Source organism: Engystomops pustulosus, chromosome 6 (genome assembly GCF_040894005.1).
Source record: "Engystomops pustulosus chromosome 6, aEngPut4.maternal, whole genome shotgun sequence".
Taxonomy (NCBI): domain Eukaryota; kingdom Metazoa; phylum Chordata; class Amphibia; order Anura; family Leptodactylidae; genus Engystomops; species Engystomops pustulosus.
Window position 1 is genome coordinate 170,357,451 of NC_092416.1, and position 16,448 is coordinate 170,373,898.

A 16,448-nucleotide genomic window follows, 5' to 3' on the forward strand; every position below is an offset into this window, starting at 1 on the left:
TATTTGTGGGAAAACGCCTTTACTATCGGCTCTGTGCCTCCACAAGGAGGCAGAAATTTCTATCACAGTTACTAATAATAATCAGGTTTATTCCAAAAAGTAAAAGTTGACTATTCGGCCTCCCTGACTGTATGCTTATGGTATAGAGATTATAGATAGGAAGATAATCACAGTGTAAGATGGACTGTACCACACAGACTCTCCAGAGGGGAGAGTAAACATCTATCACAGTTACTAATAACAATCAGACAGGTTCCTGTCACTCATTTATAGATAAGAAGCTCACAGTTCAGCCTCCCTGACTGTATACTTGTATGGCATGGAGAATATAAAGTGGGAAATCTCAGTGTATGATGGACTGTACCGAAAAAGGCTTTCCAAAGGGGAGACCGAAACATCTATAACAGTTACCAATACTAATCAGACAGGTTCCTTTAACACAGTTATAGATAAGGTTATATAAGTTATAGATAAGCTCAGCCTCCCTGACTGTATACATATGTATAGAGAATGTAGATGGAGAGCATAATCACAATGCACCCCTAGCTAACAGATATGCTGCTGACTCTTGTTGCTTTTGTGATGCTGTGCCAAAGCATCATGGGATTTATAGCAGAGGGGACAAAAAAAGATCAAGATGAAGGCTTTTATATATATATAATATAGCAACATAGGAGTGAAATCACAGTAATAATAAAAATCATTGAGATGCTGTGGACATGTTTGCCATTGTAACGTTCATATTTTCTTTCCATTCAGTGATCAGAGCGAAGGCCATCGTGGGTAAGGAGGTTGACAGTGGGAACGATGTCTATGGAAATCCCATCAAAAGGATTCAGTACGAAATCAAGCAAATTAAGGTAGGATGTGGTGCCAGGACAGATGGGTGTTATGAATAGGAAACTGTGACCACTTAAATCTGCTGACCTGACAAAGCTATGTAGAGCTGCGGTCATCCACCTCTGGGCTGCGGCCAAAAAGGAGGCTTTATTAGGAAGTGAGCATTGCTGGGGGCATTTATTACTAGTGGAGAGTACTGCTTGGACATTTATATGGGGGGGAGCACTGCTGGGGGCATTTGTTAGGAGTGGGGAGCACTGCTGGGGACATTTATATGGGGGGAGCACTGCTGGGGGCGTTTCATTGGGTGGGGGAACACTGCTGGGGACATTGCATTGGGGGGAGCACTGCTGGGGACATTACATTGGGGGGTACCACTGCTGGGGACATTGCATTGGGGGGAGCACTGCTGGGGACATTTGCATTGGGGGAGCACTGCTGGGGACTTTGAATTGGGGGGGAGCACTGCTGGGGACATTGCATTGGGGGCTAGCACTGCTGGGGACATTGCATTGGGGGGAGCACTGCTGGGTAAATTGCATTGGGGGGAGCACTGGGGGGGGCTGCTGGGGACATTGCATTGGGGGGAGCACTGCTGGGGACATTGCATTGGGGGGAGCACTGGGGGGGACTGCTGGGGACATTGCATTGGGGGGAGCACTGCTGGGGACATTGCATTGGGGGGAGCACTGCTGGGGACATTGCATAGGGTGGGAGCACTGCTGGGGACATTGTATTGGGGGAGCACTGCTGGGGACATTAGATTGGGGGGAGCACTGCTGGGGACATTGCATTGGGGGGAACACTGCTGGGGACATTGCATAGGGGGGTGCACTGCTGGGGGCGTTTCATTGGGTGGGCGAACACTGCTGGGGACATTGCATTGGGGGGAGCACTGCTGGGGACATTACATTGGGGGGAGCACTGCTGGGGACATTACATTTGGGGGAGCACTGCTGGGGACATTACAATTGGGGGTAGCACTGCTGGGGACATTACAATTGGGGGTAGCACTGCTGGGGACATTGCATTGGGGGGAGCACTGCTGGGAACATTGCATTGGGGGGAGCACTGCTGGGGACATTGCATTGGGGGGGGGACTGCTGGGGACATTACATTGGGGGGTAGCACTGCTGGGGACATTGCATTGGGGGGAGCACTGCTGGGGACATTTGCATTGGGGGAGCACTGCTGGGGACTTTGAATTGGGGGGGAGCACTGCTGGGGACATTGCATTGGGGGCTAGCACTGCTGGGGACATTGCATTGGGGGGAGCACTGCTGGGTAAATTGCATTGGGGGGAGCACTGGGGGGGCTGCTGGGGACATTGCATTGGGGGGAGCACTGCTGGGGACATTGCATTGGGGGGAGCACTGGGGGGGACTGCTGGGGACATTGCATTGGGGGGAGCACTGCTGGGGACATTGCATTGGGGGGAGCACTGCTGGGGACATTGCATTGGGGGGAGCACTGCTGGGGACATTGCATAGGGGGGAGCACTGCTGGGGACATTGTATTGGGGGAGCACTGCTGGGGACATTAGATTGGGGGGAGCACTGCTGGGGACATTGCATTGGGGGGAACACTGCTGGGGACATTGCATAGGGGGGTGCACTGCTGGGGACATTGCATTGGGGGGAGCACTGCTGGGTAAATTGCATTGGGGGGAGCACTGGGGGGGGCTGCTGGGGACATTGCATTGGGGGGAGCACTGCTGGGGACATTGCATTGGGGGGAGCACTGGGGGGGACTGCTGGGGACATTGCATTGGGGGGAGCACTGCTGGGGACATTGCATTGGGGGGAGCACTGCTGGGGACATTGCATTGGGGGGAGCACTGCTGGGGACATTGCATTGGGGGGAGCACTGCTGGGGACATTGCATAGGGGGGGAGCACTGCTGGGGACATTGTATTGGGGGGAGCACTGCTGGGGACATTAGATTGGGGGGAGCACTGCTGGGGACATTGCATTGGGGGGAACACTGCTGGGGACATTGCATAGGGGGGTGCACTGCTGGGGACATTGCATTGGGGGAGCACTGCTGGGTACATTGTATTGGGGGGAGCACTGCTGGGGACATTGTATTGGGGGAGCACTGCTGGGGACATTACATTGGGGGGAGCACTGCTGGGGACATTACATTGGGGGGAGCACTGCTGGGGACATTACATTGGGGGGAGCACTGCTGGGGACATTACATTTGGGGGAAACCTATTCCTAAGCCCCAGCCCTTTGTCAGGCCTTAGCTGTCGACTTGCTCCTAGAGCTGCAATGGTAACAGACGACCCAAATCTTGGTAGCGCACGAGAAACATGATCCCAGCTGTGACAGGGGGTTTTTTTATGCTGTGTTTTTGAAGTTTGAGGGATGAAAAAAATCTGTATTTATCACATAAAAACAGAAGCCGCAGAAAGCTGATTGTCAGGGAACTCAGCAGTGGAACATCATATGATCACATAGTTTTTTGGAAACCCTCCAAAAGGCTGGAGATCCCAGTAAAACAGATTGGCCGAAGTACAGAATCACTATAATCTTTTTGCTGCCAGGTTATTTAGTTAAAACTTATATAGAATACATTTATATAATAAAATAAATCATACATTTTTTTTATTACCTGTATTTTTCCTAAAAGAAAACGCATGGGGGGGCTGGGGGGGTGTTAAGACCTGACGTCAGTATTAATAATAGCCCAAACACCCCGGCGGTGCAAATCCCACTGGATATACTAAAAGGTTCCGGTTCCTGTTTAGTAGATGTGTAACTACCCTCTACTCACTCATTTAGTAAAAAATCTTCCTAAATTGACAGTCAGGGAACACATATCCTCTTAGCGTGATACAAGTCTGGTAAATTGAAGACAAGATTTTCCCCCGCGCTACTAATTACAGCTTAGCCATTCGGCTTATACACTTGGCCATGGAAACCCCTGCCATGTGTATGAGACCATCCGACTACATCGCCCCCCCCCCCCCCCAATGTGTGTCACATGGGAGCCAGCCCAGCTGCGCCACAAAAGGATCACGTGTGCCAAAATCCCAGCGCACACTTCTTAAATACCTGTCCAACCTGTGCAATACCCAAATAATGTGCACAGTCTGACGAAGGTGCAGTGCGACCCTTAGTAAATGAGCCCCAAAATGTTTCATGCAGTCCCATCACTTTATTGCACCAACAATAAAAAATAAGCATTCCAACTTCTAGCCTTTGCTATGCTTACTATAAAAATGCCTTTCACAGCATTCAGAATCATTTCAGTACTTAATATAAGTTCACATTATCTAGCTCCCTGTCAGCAGTGCATGGTGAGTCCCCAGGAGGGGAAGCTGCAGCCTGTGTGTGCCTATATCAGTCTCCTCTCCTCCCCACTTCCTGTCAGGTGCATTGGGGAGGGGGGGGGGGGGTGTGGAAGAGAGAAAGTATGAACGAGGAGACGCAGCCTCTCCCTAGGGACTCACCACAGACTGCTGGCAGGGAGCCAGGTCATGTGAAATAAACTTATATAAAGTACTGATGTAATGATTCAGAATGCTGACAAAGACAATCAGCAAAGCCTAGGCTATAGGAACCTGTCACCAGCTGAAAATTACATTCTAGGTGACAGGTTCACTTTAAAGCTGATGCCGATTGGCATGTAATAGGGAAAATTGTTAGAATAAATCCCTGGATCAATGTCTAATCCCAAGAATCTAGTTCCCATAACTTGATATTTATTACTTTCTAAACATCAGGCCCCTCCTGAACGTGGACATTGTATCAACCATCAGAACATCCTGTGGTAGAGAGTTCATAGAGTCCCTGCTCTTACAGTAAAGAATCCTTCTGTATGAGGATGGTGGTGGCCATAGGAACAGGACTAGTAGTGGGGTAGTAGTAGTAATATTGGATGATTATGTTCCCTGTGATTGCTCCTAAATATACCATGTGCTTTTATAGATGTTCAAGGGACCTACGGAGGACATCCAGTACATCTTCACCGCTCCTTCCTCAGCCGTATGTGGAGTCACATTGGAGACCGGAGGCAAAAAAGAGTATCTGATCGCAGGTTTGTATCTGTATATGTGACTCTTCTTTATGATGTTGCAGTGTAGTTTTATCAGATGTAACTTGGAAGCTTTGGAATATCCAAAGGATCACTTTATGATTTAGGGTGTCCAACGATCCGGAAAATAACCCATTCACTGCTTTCCATGCACATGAGATGGCGATGGCACCCTTATGGCCACCTACTTCACTTACCCGGTCTGTCTACCAGGCTTCGTTAGCACGTGATCATGTGATGGACCCGTGCAGAGGCTGTAATAGATAATGAGTGAACCGGGTGGCCAAGAGGAGCCATTGTGCATGCAAAAAAGTGAAAGGACCCCTTTAAGAACCTGATAGCACATGAGTTGTTATTTACAAGGCAGGCGGCATTGGATTCACTTCATGGAAGTATTTTCTGCCTGAAAAAAAAAGACAATTTTGGCAAACAGAAGAAAGGCAGCTGGAGGGGCGATGGAAAGAGTTGCACAACAGTTTTTAGACATATTTTTGTAAGTGATGTGGCCGTGTGATCGGCTGCTGAGCAGGTGGCTGCTGCTCCGTCCTGTACCGCGCCTACGCCGCCGGCACGATGGAGAAACACAAAACCGTAGAAAATATTGTTGTTTACAGCTCTGTAGCGATGAGGTAAGTGTGCGGGGACATTTCATGAGATTGTGACTGGAGATCATCTGGTTATGGCCCCATTTCCTTCCTACGGCTGCTGTTGTAGGAAACCTGTGAGCTAGGGACATGTCATAATAGCTGGGCCAACATTGTTACATGTGGGCGATGCCAACCGCAGGTGGAGACAAGTTGTGCATGTGTAACCCCCACTTTACCCTGGTGCATGTATAGCCCCCACTTTACTCTGGTGCATGTATAGCCCCCACTTTACCCTTGTGCATGTGTAACCGCCACTTTACCCCGGTGCATGTATAACCCCCACTTTAACCTGGTGCACGTATAACCCCCACTTTACCCTGGTGCATGTATAGCCCCCACTTTACTCTGGTGCATGTATAGCCCCCACTTTACCCTTGTGCATGTGTAACCGCCACTTTACCCCGGTGCATGTATAACCCCCACTTTAACCTGGTGCATGTATAACCCCCACTTTACCCCGGTGCATGTATAACCCCCACTTTAACCTGGTGCATGTATAACCCCCACTTTACCCCGGTGCATGTATAACCCCCACTTTAACCTGGTGCATGTATAACCCCCACTTTACCCTGGTGCATGTGTAACCCCCACTTTACCCTGGTGCATGTATAACCCCCACTTTACCCTGGTGCATGTGTAACCGCCACTTTACCCCGGTGCATGTATAACCCCCACTTTACCCTGGTGCATGTATAGCCCCCACTTTACCCTGGTGCATGTATAACCCCCACTTTACCCTGGTGCATGTGTGAGTGTATGGATGTAGAGCTGTGTGTAAGTGTATGGATGTAGGAGAGCAGTGTGTAAGTGTATGGATGTAGGAGAGCAGTGTGTGAGTGTATGGATGTAGGAGAGCGGTGTGTGAGTGTATGGATGTAGGAGAGCAGTGTGTGAGTGTATGGATGTAGGAGAGCAGTGTGTGAGTATGGATGTAGGAGAGCAGTGTGTGAGTGTATGGATGTAGGAGAGCGGTGTGTGAGTGTATGGATGTAGGAGAGCAGTGTGTGAGTGTATGGATGTAGAGCTGTGTGTACGTGAATGAGTGTAACAGATCTGTGTGTGAGTAATAGGATGTAGCAGAGCTGTGAGTGAATGGCGGTAGCAAAGTTGTGTGTGAGTTAAAGGGGTTGTCTGAGAGTTATGAAAAAAACAAAAGGTGGCCGGGAGGGGGCTGCTTAAAAAAATAAAGATGTACTTACCTTCTGACGCCCTCCCCGTGTCCCGCTCTGCTGTCTTTCCGGTCAGCGCACCATGTATACAAACATGGCCCCGGAGCAGTGCTGTATTCAGTTTACGGCCGGACCCGACAACCATCCGGCCCGTATACACAGTGCTGTGAAAAGGCACGGGTGGGCGTGTCCGGCCTGGAAGCTGAACCCAGCACTGCTCCGGCAGCCATGTTTGTATACATGGCGCACGTACCGGAGTGAAAGCAGCGGGGACACCCGCAGGGCGTCGGAAAGTAAGTACATCTTTTTATTTTTTTTAAGCAGCCCCCCCGGCCACCTTTTGTTTTTTTCAGAACTCTCGGACAACCCCTTTAATGGATGGATGAAGCAGGGAAGTGTGTGAGTGATTGGATGCAGCTGAGCTCTGTGTGACCAACAAGAATTTTTAAATTTGTATCAAATATGTTTTCTACTTTTTTTTTTTTGTTGGATGACTAAATCTTGGGTGCGTCTTATAGTCCAAAAATATGGTATATGCTTGACTGTCTGGTGTTGGCAACTCAGTGATGAACACAGAAGAAAAATATGTGTTCTCCTCCCTTTGTCCTTTTTAAAGTTAAATTCCAATCCTTTTTTTCGCCTTTTTTTGGCTTTAAAGTATTTTTCATGTCATTAGACATTAGTTTTTCTGCAGATATTTCTTATTTTGTTTCATTTTTGCTCGTCTCTTGAATATTTGTGTGATGGGTGGTACCACCGTCCACCTAGCAGTCGGAACTTTTAGTTGTCCATGTGATGCTGTGCTGAGCCGTCATGGGATTAGTAACAGTCAGAGAGAGATGGGAAAGTCTAACAAGCTGCATTTGTCAATTTTTAATCCAGGGACAAATAATTTTAAGCATCTATCTTTGTTTTCCAGGAAAGGCAGAGGGTAATGGAAAAATGCACATCACATTGTGTGACTTCATTGTGCCATGGGATTCGCTCACCCAGACCCAGAAGAAGAGTCTTAATCAGAGATATGAGATGGGCTGCGAGTGTAAGGTGAGTCACCGTAAGAATTAGAAAATGCCCTTTAATCATTTCTATGAGAGGCATGTTGTGTGGCAAAAAGGGGTGTGGTATGTTTGAAGAGGGGCGTGGTTTACACATAAGAGGTGTTGCATCCAGCTAAATTGATGCTTAGTGCGCTGACTTCCCGAGTAAAGTCGTCTTTCCCACAAATTTTGGGAAACCCCTTGTGTTCTAGGGCAAATCAGTGTATTCAGTTGTTATGCTGGATCAGAAGTGCCAGGGGATAACAGAGGACTGACCTCGACCAATCCCAGGTCTCCCCAGACCACAAAATGTCAATTCTTCTGATATCACAAGTGACAAGTTGTGACCATGTGAGACCATGGATTGGCCAAAGCGGATCTGGTGACTCCCCAGCACATACACACACAACAAAGGAACCAGGAGCCGGAGCAGTGTCAGTACACTTAGTTTTTGTTTTTACAGCCCAGGGAAATGGCCTTTAAAGGAAATCTACCATCAAAATCCATCATAATGACCCAAGGGGAGGGCAGGGGAAAGGGAGCAGCAAAAATCTATCTATCTACCTATCTATCTATCTATCTATCTATCTATCTATCTATCTATCTCCTATCTCATATCTATCTATCTATGTCATATCTATCTCATAGCTATCCATCCATCTGTCTATCTCCTATCATCATATAATCTACTTTATATTTATGCATCTATCTATAAATCTATATCATCTTTCATATTTAGCTTCTATCATCCATCTCCCTATCATCTGTCTATCTCCTCATATATAATTCTCCTACAGTCCCATATTACAGATTGTCTTACCTTACTACTGTTTGTAACTACAAAGTGTTGTTATTGTGCAGGGATAAAGGAGCCTCTTACGGACTGTGATAAAATAGTTTTATTTTGAGGCCCCACTTTTAGCTTTGCCTAGGGCCCCACTTTGTCTAAAACCGGCCCTGCTTAGACGAGGAGGTGCTTCCAAAATCAATTTTAGTTTACACTGTCTCCCCTCCCCCTGCTCCCTCAGCACTTCCCCGTCCTCCCTCTGCCTGATGTTATCTCACACAGTGGGCTGCTCCTGCACAGTGTCACAGTATGTGAAGCTGCAGCACAGAGGCGGCACTGGTAATGCCCACCAGAGCCATCTGGCTCATTAGCATCATTTTAAAAGTTGATTTTAGAAGAAAGGAGGCCATGGATAACGAATATAAGAAGATACCACAGTCCCGGTGCCTGGATCTATGAGTAATGTCCCTGGGTTATCACGATGGATGTTGATGGTAGATCACATATGTTTGGCCGGATTAACCTGACTATTATTCTGTCTTTTAAATTGAAAAACCTTAATATAAATTGTAAAATTAAGATGGTAATATGGTGGAAGACACTAAAAAAACTGGACTTAAAGCTTATGACTAGCCCTGACCCACAGCATCAAAGAGGCAGATATAGGGTTAAATTCCAATGGATTTCTCAGAAAATTCAAGCCAGTGTCCCCCTCTTACCATGGCCGTTCCTTCACACCCTGGTCACCATCCATGATGGGGGCAGCACCATGCAGAGGGGCCTGCATGGATACAATAGGTAAGGGAGACTCTTGGGTGCTGGCACCATTGCAGCATTTCTCATGTCTACACTCAGAACCTCTTTGTCGATATTTTAGGGTTGTGGTCATGGCCGCAGTCCAGTAGAGGAAATATTACACAGACTAGTAAATCAGCCCATGTCTTCCTGTGTTATGTTAGGAAGAGTCCAATAGGTTAGGAATCCCATAAAAACCCCTCCGTATAAATGTCTCTGGTAGAAGAGAACGTCGATGAGTCAACGCGGATCCGACACATTCATACATCCGCCGAGGAAGAAGGGAAGCCATGCCGGGGGGGATGCAGCTCACATTACACACATTTATCCGTTATTAGAAGCATGTGACAAAAGGTTCTCGCGGTCAGGAGAGACTAAATTGGAACATTTTGTTCTTAGTTCCAAGTGCTACATCTGGCGAAATCCCTACATACAGGGTATGAGAACAAAGTGCTACAAAATCTCCCATCAAATCCTTGTTTCATGTATTTATCCCGTAGAGGATCAGAAGAGAAATCTGTGTCACATCATCTGAGATCTTAAAGGGTTTTTTCTAAAATCAAGAATCAACAGCAATCGGGGTGCCCAAAAATGTGCACTTACACCGGCTCAAAGTGCCCTCATAGCTCCAAGCTACAAATTGTTTCCCTCACATCCCCATAAAATCAACTTTGTTATCTTACCTGGCATACAGCCAGATCCTCAGGAGTCAGAGGGGGTATGTCCTCCCGACCTCACTCATTTCTACTCCTCCCCGTGCGCCATTCTCACCATTCAACACTAAATTATTCCCCAATCTGCTTTTATAATTCACATTGCTGGTGACTTCTGTTACAAGGCTGCAGTCATCATCATTATTATCTGATCTCTGTTCTGTTACATCTTCCTCTTTCCTCCGCCCCCTCCGGTTCCATATAGCTGACCACTTGCTCCAAGCAGCTCACGTCTGCAGAAGGGAGGGGGAGGTAGGAAGATTTATCAGTGCAGATAATGATGATGGTGACGCCAGAGACTCCAACACCCCAGTGACTTTATGCAGTTGCAGCAGACTGTGTCCAGCTCCTCTCCCCCACACCCATCCCGCTCCCTCCCCACTTTCTATTATGTGCTTTTAGCAGGCAGGGGAGGGAGGGGGATGATGTGGAGAAGACGAAGAATGCATGAGGAAACACTTGGGTTGCAGCTGCTCATCCCCTGGGACACACCACATTCTGCTGGCAGGGAGCCAGGTAATGTGAAATAAAGTTTTATAAAGTACTAAAATGATTCAGATTGCTGACATAGGCATTTTTAAAATCAGCATAGCACAGGCTATTGGATCCTGTCACTAGCTAACAATGACATTCCTGGTGACATGTTCGCTTTAAGGCCTACTAAAATGTTTTTTATTATGTCCTAAAATGTAAAAACATAGGGGGTCATTTACTAAGGGCCGATTTGCGTTTTCCCGATGTGTTACCCGAATATTTCCGATTTGCGACGATTTTCCCTGTATTGCCCCGGGTTTTTGGCGCACGCGATCGTATTTTGGCGCATCGGCGCCGGCAAATCGGGGGGCGTGGCCGAGCGAAAACCCGACGGATTCAGAAAAACCGCCGCACTTTAAAAAAAAGTGTCGCTGTACTCGCGCTTACCTTCACTTGGTCAGGCTTGGTGAAGATCATTGCATTCCGGGGAACTTCAGCTCAGCAGCGACACCTGGTGGACGTCGGAGGAACTACCTTAGTGAATCGCCAAAAGACCTGAATCCACCGCAGAGAACGCGCCACTGGATCGCGAATGGACCAGGTAAGTAAATCTGCCCCAGTTTAGACTCTTTATACAGTAAAAGTTGTACCTAGTGGTTCTGATTGTCCTCTATCTCCTCTCCTTCCTCAGATTTCCCGCTGTCCTTCCATCCCCTGCTACGTCTCCTCCCAAGATGAGTGTCTGTGGACGGACTGGATGACAGAGAAGAGCATAAACGGGCGGCAGGCCAAACATTACGCCTGCATTAAGCGCAGTGATGGATCCTGCTCCTGGTACCGGGGAACCGCCCCTCCCAAGCAGGAGTTCCTCGACATCGAAGATCCCTAAAAAAAATCTCACGTTGTGCAAGTCCCTCCCACCACTTCTGAGATTTTTTTTTTTTTTTTGGGATTTTCTTTTTTTGGTCCAGGTAAATATCCTGCAAGTCACATGGCTGAAGAGAAGATGCTGGACTGCTGCAAGCTGTCCCGGGACAGGGGGTTTAACCCCTTCATTGCTGAGCTCTGCAGCACTGAAAGGATTAAATGGATCAGGATGAGGATGGACTCTGCTTCCAGCCTAGTTCTTAGACTTCCTCTTACCGCTTTTCCCTATCGTACAGTTTGTCGGAGCGCACAAGGCCGCAGATAGAATCCCTTTATTCTGTGTAGCTGGTCTACAGTCCCCCCCTTGGCTTTTCCCCAAGTGCCCGATTCCCTTTACCAAAAGGATAAAACCTGCAAAGCGAGGTCCTATGCGCTGAGTTCTCCTTGCCCCGTCCCTTCCTCTCTAGTGTTCTCATGCAATCGATGCAGGGACTGGCTTTCTGTGTAATTCGGAGAATGCTTTCGTTATACAATTTGCACCAATTTCTTCAGGTTTTCATTACCTGGTGTTTTTTTTCTGAGACTGTCTTGGGGGGGTGTTCTTAATCGAGCGCTAATGCTAAACATGTGATGCTGATATATAGTACTGGTTTGTAGAGGTGTTTTCCTCTGAGAAATGTATAAATAAATTTACAACTGGGCATTAAAGGGAACTTGTCAGCACATTTTTAACAAATACAGATGGTGACAGGTTCCCATAGAGCTCTATTAACTAAATGTAATCCTTGTTTCAGCTAAAAATTGTCCCATCCCCATAAAATCAACTTTGTTATCTTACCTGGCATACACCCAGATCCAGCAGGAGTCAGAAAGTGCATGCTTTGCTGGATCAGGTCCAGTGGCTCCCCCCATGCCACGTGCCTCCTCCTTATCATTCAGCTCTTCATGTCATGTGACCAGGGTGATGTCATCTAAGGTCCTTTACCCACTAACTTATGTAAAATATACCCCATGTATCTATCTGACCACATGAAACAGAGCATGCTTCCATGGACTTCTACTCCTCATCATGTGTCCTTGGAGGCTGCTGTGATCTCATGTGATCAGATTTATACATGGGGTACATTTTGCAAATGTTAGTCGGTATAGGACTTTAGATCACCCTGGTCACGTAACAAGAAATGCTGAATGGTGAGAGGGATTCAAGGGGAGTAGCTGCTGGACTCCACCTAGCAGGACACGCCCCACCCCTCCGTCTCCTGCTGTATTTGGATGTATACTAGGTAAGTTAACAAAGTTGATTTTATGGGGATGAGAGGGGAACTATGTTTAGCCAAAAAAGGTGGTATTTAGTTAATAGGGCTCTATGGGAACCTGCCACTAGCTGTATTACTGAAAAACGTGGTGACCGGTTCCCTTTAAGATCGTTAAAGGGGCGTGTTCTTGAACAGTCTACTTAGTGACACGCCTCCAACCGGTAACACCCTGTTGTCTGTGCATATATCTGTAGAAGGACGAGAATTGAGCAACGACCCAACACAGAGAGATGTCAGCTCTCCTGGTCTAGAATTTTCCATGAACGATCAATACCCCTAATTTTCGCAATGTGCTGCACCTCTATTATTAGTTGTCCGGGCGCTGAGTCCTTACAAGGTCAGGCGCCGCTTTCATGCAGTTGTTATTTAAACGTCGAGATCAGAACTGGAACCAACACAGAGGAAACATATAATGGAAAGATCTTCACATTTTCCATGTTTTGGACTCGGCTTTGCCAAATACTGAACAACTACTGACCGGGTACTGGTAGCGCTTATTGTACGGTACGCATGGCCACGCCCCTTTGACAAGAATGCCCAGTATTAGTTCCACTCTATATGGAAAAGACACCATGTGTTACAGTAACTTTGTGATCAGTAATATTCCACATGGAAATTTACATATCAAGGAAATCTACCACCAAAATCCATCCTGATAAACCAGGGACATTACTCATAGATCCAGGCACCGGGACTGTGCTAATCTCCTTATATTTATTATTTTCTTAATTTTTTTACTTTCTTAATTTGTAATCCATGGCGGCCTCCTTCCTTCTAAATTCAACTTTTAAATTATGCTAATGAGTCAGAGGTGTTATGCGTTACCAGAGCCTCTCTGTGGAGCCCTTACTCAGGCAGAAGGAAGGGAAAAGTGCTTAGGGGGGGGGGGAGGCAGACAGTGTAACAGCCTGTGATGCTACAGCATTGAGGGGCTCTGGTAATGCCTTTCTGGCTCATTAGCATAATTTTCAAAGTTGATATTAGAAGGAAGGAGGCCATGGATAACAAATATAAGAAGATTACCACAGTCACGGTGCCCGGATCTATGAGGAAGTGGTTTATCATGATGGATTGTGATGGTAGATTTCCTGTTATGTTTCGGATCGCAGCATTCGGAGAGAAGAGACTAAAATTTTGGGGTGAATCCCCACAGTACATGAAGGTTCTCTGCAGAGTTACATCCAGATTTAGGGGTGCTGTTGTGGAGGGAGATCGCCCCCTTCAATTAGTAGAATACGCCACTAGCCGTGGCCTCATCGTCCACTAACCTGCACATCAAGCATATGAAGTCCAACCCCAATCAATACATTTCTATACATGTAGCATTAGTCGTCATGTTAGCGGCAGTATGAGTGTGACAGCAGCGATATATCAGCCACGTGCACCCTGCATCACACCCACACGGTGCACCCCACTCTATACACTGTACCCACAGTCCTCCGCTACCTTGCACAGGATACTCACACCCCTCTTTACCCCGTTTAACACAGGGCACACGTTGCGTAATCACAGCCCCCATCCCCTTTAAGGAGAGAACGTTACACGTGCCTGATGTACTGTATAGCTTTTTCGGGGACTATTTAATCCCTCATTACTAGAAAACCTTTTATCATATTTATATCACACTATTTGGTATTGTCCCCTTTTTATCCCCCCACCCCTCACCTCGACATGGCTTTCTGGTCCTTGTGTCAAGCCCCTCCCCTTTGTACAAAAAAACAACTATACTGTAAATCACAGTAACGCTATTTGTAGAGTTTCTCGCTTGGTAAGTATTAAAAAAAAACAAAAACCGGAATGTGTATTTTTTATTTTCTGCTGCAAGTATTAATTTAAAGCTTTTTGTTATCTTTTTTGGTGTTTTTATGATTATTATTATTATTATAATTATTATTATATATATTTTTTCTGCTGGAAATAAAAGTCTGAGACTTGTGGAGAGAGAAGGGGAAAGTTGCATGTTCCGTGCTTTGCACTCATTCCGATGCTCGATGACAAATTCTGTATGTGAAAGTTTCATCGGTGCCATTAAAAAAAAAAAGTATTATCTGCCAATAGGAGACCCCGTTATTGTGTGTCACCCGGTCTGAGCGCTTTTCTTTTTCAGTGTTGCGTGGGTTAAGAAAGCTGCACCTTCAAAAATCTACAATCAAAATCTATCATGATAAACCAGGGACATTACTCATAGATCCAGGCACCGGGACTGTGGTATCTTCTTATATTTGTCATCCATGGTCTTCTTCCTTCTAAAATCTACTTTTTAAATGATGATAATGAGCTGGGAGGGGGGGGGGGTGTTACCAAAGCCTCTCTGTGCTGCAGCTTGACACACCCTCCCCCTGCTCCCTCTTCCTGCTGTAATCTCACAGCAGCAGCACTCAGTGGGAGGAGGGGAAGGACTGAGGAAGCAGGGCGAGACATTGTAACAACCTGTGACACTACAGCGCGGAGGGGCTCTGGTAACACCCCCCATAACACATCTGTTATTTTAAAGTGAATTTTAGAAGGAAGCAAATATAAGAAGAAGATTACCACAGTCCCGGTGCCCGGATCTATGAGTAATGTCCCTGGTTTATCATAAGGGATTGAACAGCAGCTGGGAAGGCTGGAACATGAACTGAGGATCTTCTTCTCCCCTCTGATCAAGCGTTATGGTTCCTTCCGCAATCTGTCTCTGTTTGTTTACAGAAACTGTAGTAGCCAATCACTGGCTTCAGTTATAGTCAGTTGAGGCCATTGATTGGCTGTAGCAGTCACATGATGATCATTAAATTCAGCAGAGGCCAGTGATAGACAGCAATGGTCACATGACATCACTCTATACAAAGACTAGAAGTCAAAATGCTTGACTGGATATAAAGGGTGGATTTGGCATCTTATGGCCCCTAAAATGTCACACTGCGCCCCTTGTGGGATGCAGTGCTCCCTCGCGCCACTTTCTTCTCCTTCCCTCAGTCTGGTGGTTTCTTCCCCTTCTGGATAGCAATTCAGTAGGAAGGAAGAAGACCAAGAGGTGGAAAGTGGATGGGTTGGAACTGTGTCACGCCAAGAGGTCAACAAGGACCATGCAGATCTTCACCCCTCTGCTCCCCTGAACTTCCTTCCCACCACCATGTGGCCCACCCTGGTCTCCAGGGCACTAGAAGCGATATGGGTAAAATCCAACCATATTGGAGGTAAGAAGAGAGGTAAGTAGAAGATACTTTCCCATGTAACACCTCCCCATGTTTTTCTCCACAAGATTATCCATCATAGACAATATCACTGGATATTTTTATCGGTTGAGTTTACGTCAGTTTTGTGGGACTTTGTTGAGTGTCTCCGAGACAATTCCATTATATTTTCTGAATAAAATATCACACGGCCCCTTACTTCCAATTCCACAACCAAGACCAAACCTAATAACATCCCATAAGACGACCATTACATGACCATGGGGTCCATCAGACGCCATAGATCTGGGTCGTGAAATGATATGCACCTATTAGATGAGAGCGAGGGCGGAGCTGAGGTGGTCCGGGAGAGTAGTAACCTGACCCCTCTCCATTACTTAGACTGCAGGACAGTCGGATTACAGCTTGTAGCATCACGGAACTCTCTCTTCGGATGATCTGTGGTTGTTCCAGAAAACGTGACCACCACATGGACCACACACAACCGGCCCCTTATACTGATAGATCCAGAATTGCTATTGCTGCTCCTGTACATGCAGTAGGTAATCTTCGCCTGAAGCGGATTCAGTGTTGTTCATCACGAAAATTA

General features: G+C 46.8%; 1 protein-coding gene and 1 long non-coding RNA gene across 2 annotated transcripts in view; one reads left to right on the forward strand and one right to left on the reverse strand.

The window, feature by feature from the left end:
* The window catches only part of TIMP2 (TIMP metallopeptidase inhibitor 2), a 28,805-nt gene extending 14,064 nt beyond the window's left edge, over positions 1 to 14,741 (forward strand). Inside the window, exons 2-5 of the mRNA XM_072112356.1 lie at positions 760 to 860; positions 4,776 to 4,884; positions 7,617 to 7,741; positions 11,195 to 14,741. Coding sequence (XP_071968457.1) covers positions 760 to 860; positions 4,776 to 4,884; positions 7,617 to 7,741; positions 11,195 to 11,392 — 533 coding nt within the window. The 3' untranslated portion in view covers positions 11,393 to 14,741. The remainder of the gene's footprint in view (positions 1 to 759; positions 861 to 4,775; positions 4,885 to 7,616; positions 7,742 to 11,194) is intronic.
* The window catches only part of LOC140064979 (uncharacterized), a 69,104-nt gene that overhangs the window by 5,458 nt on the left and 47,198 nt on the right, over positions 1 to 16,448 (reverse strand). The gene's annotated exons all lie outside the window — the stretch shown is intronic.